At 42.3% G+C, this 7,339-nt stretch overlaps 1 protein-coding gene across 3 annotated transcripts; it reads right to left on the bottom strand.

The window, feature by feature from the left end:
* Positions 1–225: 225 nt before the first annotated feature.
* Positions 226–7,051, bottom strand: LOC117439321 (fibroblast growth factor 6-like). 3 transcript variants are annotated; one of them, XM_034075218.2, is made up of 4 exons: positions 6,084–7,051; positions 5,360–5,463; positions 3,388–3,613; positions 226–1,926 (listed from the first exon to the last, which is right to left on the bottom strand). In XM_034075218.2, exons 1-3 carry the CDS (start codon positions 6,424–6,426, stop codon positions 3,437–3,439), a joined length of 624 nt encoding a protein of 207 aa, XP_033931109.1. In that variant the 5' UTR covers positions 6,427–7,051; the 3' UTR covers positions 226–1,926; positions 3,388–3,436. The 3 variants fall into 3 exon arrangements, with proteins under 3 accessions (XP_033931109.1, XP_033931110.1, XP_033931108.1); XM_034075219.2 differs by having other exon boundaries at positions 226–1,836; XM_034075217.2 differs by having other exon boundaries at positions 226–3,613.
* Positions 7,052–7,339: the final 288 nt, after the last annotated feature.

Genomic DNA, 7,339 nt, shown 5'->3' with positions numbered 1-7,339 from the left:
TAAACTCCAAATGTACTTCAATCAAAACAAAACTTAAAAAACCTTTATCTTTCCCACAGGTAAATGGGCTATACAGTTAAACTAATAGATATCTAACTTGTGTATTTACTCTTAAGTATTTCTATACTGTGCTACTTTTACTCAAGCAATATATCTGAGTACTTCCTCCACGGTTAGACCACAGTTCAACTGATCCAAGGGAGAAAACGACACTTCACCAGCAACCAGTTAAAAAAAAACTTTTATTGTTATCTCAGGAATACAGTAGACTGCTGTGCACAGCACATACGTACAAAAATAAAAGGAAAAACTTTAATATCCTTACTTAGCATTGTCTGTTTTCAGAAACAAATAAATGAAGTTTGTTTCCTCTTAATTTACAGTCATCAGCAAACCGGCAGAGGGTGAGGTATATGAGAACAGAGATGAGAGGAATAGAGTGGAGACTCCCTTTTAGAGCAGGAGTTTAAAGAAAACACATGAAGCACACACCCCTATTTAAGTTTGGGGCTCGGGCATGCTTATAGTACATTTAACATCAATTAAAAAAGATATACCTCCTCTTTAATTCAAATTTGATCTATGATTAGCTGTGGAAAAAGAAAAAAAGACGACAGAGAAATCTTGATAACATTTTTTGGTCAAAGCTGAAATGTGAGCTTTTTGTTTTAGACACAGACGTTCACTCTTCTAGGGATCCAGCTCTATTTCTTGACAGAAAAATGTGAGAAAACTCTTTACCGTATGTACTCAAGTAAGGTGCTGCAGACATCCTTGTTTGTGATGCGGCCAGAGAAGTGCTCATTGCTGTGCATGCGCAAAGTTCACTTCCACAGCTTCCTCTGACAATGCTGACACACATATTGTTGTTTGTCTTACTACTCCAGTCAATAACGACAATTTACTTCCAGCAAGAAATATCTATCCATGGTATTTCATGCAGCCTCATCTACAGCAGCAACAAGTTTATTTTTTAAGAAGGCTCCTGATAAATCTGCCTCTCGGTAGCCTTTCCATTAGCACAAAAAAAGTCCTCAGAACAAAAAGAGATTTATCTTAGAAAAATACTGTTATGAATTGATCTGTGCGTCATAGACAGTTGAGCAGCAGGTGATTCTGGGGATGAAGGGAGTCAGCAGCAGAGGGCACGCCCTGAGGATGGCTGGGGGGGGCCGTCCTGCAGCAGGAGAGGTGAGGTCCTGCATGACTCTGCTCTCTGCCTGCTGCTCACACACTGCATTAACTCTGCAGATGTCCCCATCCCAAAAATACTCTGACAAAAGTACCAAGAAAAGGGGAGGGGGCAGCATGTGGTGGAGCTGCATTGTAAAGAGGCGGAGCTCTATAAATCAAGAAGGGTTGTTTCAGAAGAACTGTAGGATATATCCATGGTTAGTGGAAGAGCAACTCTTCTGTATTACTTCAATCAATTAAAATGAAGTGTTTCCTGCGTGAAAAGGATACTTCAAATTCCTATTTCATGAAAACAGTACGCCCCATATAGCCGAACACCCCCGGCCACTGGGGTTGGGGCCAAGGCTGGTCCATGACTCTGACCTTGAACTAAAAAAGGCTGAAAGGAGAGGAGGAAGCTCCTGGGTTACAGCTGGAATCCCAAGGTCCCTGTCCGCAGTGGGTGAGGGGGTAAGGGACGAGCAGAGGTGGGTGGTGCGGAGTGACAGAGCTCAGAGAGGGGAGGGGGCGCTCAGGTATGTGGGAGGAGGCCTGTCATCCTGGCAGATCCACATTCCTGGAGGAAGTTTAACGAACAACAAAGACAGCGGGCCGGCACCCGCACATTCGTCTTTCCTGGATTTAAATAGTCCTGCTTCCTCTCTGAACACAAGAACAGATGGAAGCAGCAAATTCAGGGTTTCAAGTCAACAGCTGCAGAAAGTCAAACGTGGATGCACACTTTAAGATTCTCTGAAAGTGAGAGAAGAAAGAAAAGACCCCTTGGAACATGTAAACTGTAATGGCAATACACATGATATATCTTGAGCTTTAAACAAAATACCAGCTTGCATACCAATACTTAAATAAATAATACCCTTTATATATGAAAAGGCGCTTCTATGAACCTGTTTTATGCCTCGTATTTATAAAATCAAACAAAAAATATAAATTATGACTTTTCTTTTAGCGTGCATCCACTGCACTGTCCTTTAGTCCTTCGGAGGAGACACGATTGACTCATCCATAATTGAATGTCAACACCTCGCTGCCACTGCAGTGCTGCTGCAGAGCACACAGTCAAATGAATTGGGAAATGGCCCAGGGCACGCACACACAGAGATCAATTCAAAGAAACAAACGAGGGAAGGATTCTCACCGAAACATTCAGGCACCATCATCGATGGCTAACTGTGCAACCTGAACTCTTTTTGCCTCGTTCAGGCAACTGCGACACAAGCAGCGTCAAAAAGCTCCTGAATTCTTCTTTTTCACTAGCAACTATTTACATTGTTTTTCATTGGTTTCATGGACATTAGACATCATTTTCAGCAGCAGCTTAAGCTTTGCGATTCAAAAAACAGCAACCCGCTTTACTGTAGGAGCTCAGTTCAGGACAATGTGCAGGTACAGTTCTACTGTGCGCTTGCAATTTACCATTTCAGTCTATTCTTGTGCAAGCCAGGTCCAAACCAAAATGTCCTCCATGCTTGGATAGATATGTATTCCACCCTGTTTATTAGCTGGCAAAGCCACACAGTCAAACGTATGGCCTGGTGCCACTCTCCATGGCTGACCGCTCTCTGGTATCAACCACAGACTGTAGATTACTTAATCGATCTAATTACAGAAAAGAAAAGAAACCAGAGATAGTCAACCTCCCCCGCCCCTTCTGAGGCCCTCTCCGGAGTGTCAGCCCTATTTCTGACTCCGGCGGGTGTCTCTTACATGCAAGTTTAAGGGGGCCACAAGTGGGAACACCAAGGCACCTTTAAATCGTGCAGCAATAGTGCATTTAAGTTTCTCCCTCTGCCGGACATCAATAATCGAGCAGGGAGCCATCAAGCGCTCAAAAGGTTTGAAATAAATCATAAACTTAGCAGATATTTGAGCAGAACTCCATGCATCCCTTAATCTAGTAAAGTGGTTCTTTGAGGTAATAAAAAGTATTATTTTCACTCTTTAAAAGCACAGGATATAGCTCATCCTCCATCTCCAAAAAGGAAGTGACACGTACTTCAGTTACAGCAAGCACCAAGGTAAAGTGAGACAGGCAAAGGCTTCAACTCTCCCCGTCCATAAAAACAATAAGCAGCACAGTACATATACAAAGATAGCTATCCAAATATACAGATATATAAACAGAATAAATATATGTGTTATCTTTCGCAGTCCATCAGTGTGTGTATATCATGACTATGCATTTCTTATTACCTGGAAGAACATCCACATGTGCAAATTATTGAGTTATTGCCAGTGTCTCTCATAGTCGCGGGAGGAAATGTGTGACGGTCATGGCGGTGGTGGCCTTGTTGCCTCTCTTTGCGCGGCCATGCTTGCTGAGGGCGATGTAGAAGCTCTTGTAAACAAAAGACTCATAGGCGTTGTAGTTGTTGGGCAGCAACGTCTCCTTGAACTTGCACTCGTCCACGAAGACTCTCTAAAAATGCCAAGAAGAGAGAGGGGGTCAATAAATCTCATGGCAGACACAGGGTGATCCTCACAACATATGCAAGGTTTTAACGTGACCTTTGCTTTGGCAAACAGCCGGCCTACAAAGCAGGAAACTGGAGGAGGTGGTATGTTGTTGCAAAAGATACCCACCTCCTGCTTTTGCTCTCATAACTCATTAAATAATCCCAGGTATACTATCTATAGAACTACCCTTTTGCGCACATTTAAATAATAAGTAAGTGATTACTAAAATAACAATATGTACAGGAATCAGGGACACATTATAGAATAGAAGTCAACACATTAAAGTCCAGACAAAATATATAAAGTTGTGTATCCCTTTACAACCATAATACTAGGGCTGAGTATAGTTTAATTTGTATTTTAGTGCCAACAAGATATATGAGTTGTTCTACAATACTTCGCATACCTTAAAGTAAGTTAACTTGCTCCTTTACATTCTTCTCTTTTAAATAAAAGATGAATACATTCCTTCTCATTACAAATCAAAAGGACAGTTGCATATCATAATACACTGTAAACTGTGTTTATACTTTTATACTGTGCTGTATACAGTCAGAGATACATTAGTTTCGCTACAAGCCAGAGTAAAATATTACACATTTTACTCGACTACCTTTATCTGAATGACTTGGCAGATTTTACTTAACAAACACATTATTGAATAATGCTTTAAAAATCCAAATACCAAAAGTGTGTAAATGAGTTAAACTATACTTAGAAATGGTTCTTGCATGCTACCGCATCAGTAACAACATTCAATATACATATACTGTATAAGCACTGGTGTCACTGCATCATGAGTACTTTTGACATAACAAATACATTTGGTTGGTAGCGCTTCTTTTTATTTAAACAGTGTTAAGTGCATGACCTTTACTTGTATAAAAGTACTTCTTCCTTATTGCTATGTTTACTAAGGGGTGGGAAGTTACTAAGTACATTTACTAAAGTACTATTGTACAATTTTGAGGTGCTTGTTTGTCACTTGAATATTTTCATTTTCAGCTACTTCATACTTCTACTCCAGTACAGTTAGGGGGCAGATATTGTATATTTTTCTCCACACCATTTATTTAAAAATATTGAGTTCCTTATGCCACATATATGACAACAAAAACTACAGGATATTTTGATTGTAAACTGAAAAACTGAAACGTTGACTTTAATTAAATGTATTATGTTAACAAATGTCATGCTGCTATTAGGCTGCTATTAGTACTCGATATTATTGTTTTCAACTTACCTAATACAGTTATGTGAAATCTGTTGACATAAAACATTTAACTAAAGTCAACATTTCTGTTTTTTCAGTGTAGGTTAATATAAGAACATATATCTGAGAAGCTACCAGGCAGTAAATAAAGTACTTAAACTTTAGCTACATTCAAGTAATAAACACATTAATGCACAGATTATCCATATCTATTATTTTCAAATTCTGCATGAGTACTTTTACTTTCGTCACTTTATAGTTGGGAGCTAATACTGAATGTGACTGCAGGGCTTATAACAGAGTATTTCCCCACTGTGGTATTGCTACTTTGGCCTCAGTGAAATATCAGAGTCCTTCTTCCCCCACTGACAGAAGCCCTCCCTATCATCAGAGCATATTAATAACACAACAGTGCTCATAAACCCGGGGATGCAGCAGCTACGTGAACTCATCTTACACTGAGCAGGATGTGTGGTGAGTTGCGCACAAACGTACCGTTCCGTATAACCTTCCCCTGCTGTTCATTGCGACAAACAGCTCACTCCGCACCCCGAACATGCTGATCACTCCTCGGTCCACCGTGGAGATCTCTATTAGACCTAGAGGAAACATAATGTTAGGGAAGCAAAGACAGAGTGTGACGCTGCGCCTGGGGACAAAGTGGAGTGGAAGTGGCCTCTGCAGCAGTGATGGGTGTAACCTTGCAGGTGCATTGCGACTGGATGATGCTCTCTGCTCAATTAGTGTCCACCTATTCGCAGATTAAACACCATGATGCCCTGTGAGTGTAGTTTACAGCGTGTTGAGTGTGTGTGTGTGTGTGTGTGTGTGTGTGTGTGTGTGTGTGTGTGTGTGTGTGTGTGTGTGTGTGTGTGTGTGTGTGTGTGTGTGTGTGTGTGTGTGTGTGTGTGTGTGTGTGTGTGTGTGTGTGTGTGTGTGTGTGTGTGTGTGTCCTGCTGCAGCGGGACACAGGGTAAAAATAAGTTAGCGTCTAAACCGGGTCCAGGCATTCCTGTCATGTTTTTGGCTTGGGAGGATATTTCGCACTGCACGGATGTGAGGCTCAGTACACTGTTTTTGCTTTCGGAAACTTTCAACCATGCCGACACGTCTTATTGAATATCATGCAAGACAAGCGACCCGCTCTAACTTTCGCACAGCATGCGCATAAGGTTACACTCTTATTTCGGGTCCAGTGCTTCGCCCGGATGCAACTCACTGTATTGGTTCTCATTGTGTACACCGCTTATCCTGCCATCCGGGAGCACCTGCAGGTGAAACCCAATGCCCACGTTGCAGTACAGTCGCCGCACTCTTTTGATGCCCTGCAAATAGTCACTCTCCCAGTTCAGCTCTGATTTCCCCCCGGCTATACCCAGGTAGGAGCGGGAGAAGAGCGTCTCCCACTTCTTTTCCATTAAAGTGACATTAGTCCTGCTCGGAATCGGATAGGATGAAACGATCCCCAAGAGAGAAGTCCACAGTACAAGAACTGCTGGCAGCGTCCAGTGCGTCCTGGCCCAGCTGGACATGCTGTAGAGGCACCTTTGCGCAATGGCCATCCAGTTTACCTTTGGGGCACGTGGTCAAAGTTACCTGCCCTAAAAATGCAACTCTTCTTATTTGTTGTCCTTTGGCATGGTGGTGGTAAAGGCTTATTTTGGGATCAAGGCAGATCAGGGCTCCATAGCCCGAGATCTGAGCAGGAGGAGAGGGGCAGAGCGCGTCGGAGCTTGAATTGGTGCCGGTGGCGATGATCATCTTTCGCCGCTCCGCGCCTCTGTACAGGCAACGCTGGTCGTGGAAGGGACACCACTCACCGCAAAACCAGATCACCTTGCCCACAGACTCTCACATCCTAAAATGACATCACTGTGACTTCACTGCTACACCCCCCATCAAAAGTATGAGATGGGAGGAGGAGGGAGAGAGAGAGAGAGAGTTACAGGACCCCAGCAGCAGCACTTCTGATAGGAATGATGAGGGGGTGCTGCACCTTCACATCAGCGTGAAGCAAGCCAGAGAGAACGGGAAGAAGCTTTTCCTTAGGTGCTTTTCAAAATAAAGCCCTTATCAGTGTGGCCGAGTTCCAACTCTTAGAACAAGTATTACATGCTAAATTGAGTCACCTCACAACCCAGAACTATCAAACCTTATTAAATAAATGACACGTTTAAGGAGAACCTAAACAAAGCATCAATTGAAAGCAGGAGCAATAATGGAACTGTTCGATGATAATTAAAATGACATCATTCATAGGCTATGGCCTTTGTCTAAGTTGGACATGTTTTAAACAACAATGTATTTGTCATCAACCAGGTCATTAAAAAAACGGACCAATAACTATACAATAAGCTAACATAAGGATTTAGTTAAGGTGGAGGTAGCCCAGAGTTGTTATTGCCATTGAGCAAATGAGGGGAAAACATAGGACTGCAACGGACATTTCATATTTCTGGGGGGACAATTTCTTAG

The sequence above is a fragment of the Pseudochaenichthys georgianus genome, chromosome 23, assembly GCF_902827115.2.
Source record: "Pseudochaenichthys georgianus chromosome 23, fPseGeo1.2, whole genome shotgun sequence".
NCBI lineage: Eukaryota > Metazoa > Chordata > Actinopteri > Perciformes > Channichthyidae > Pseudochaenichthys > Pseudochaenichthys georgianus.
The sequence above is the reverse complement of the archived record's forward strand: the minus strand, read 5'-3'. Positions and strand labels throughout refer to the sequence as shown.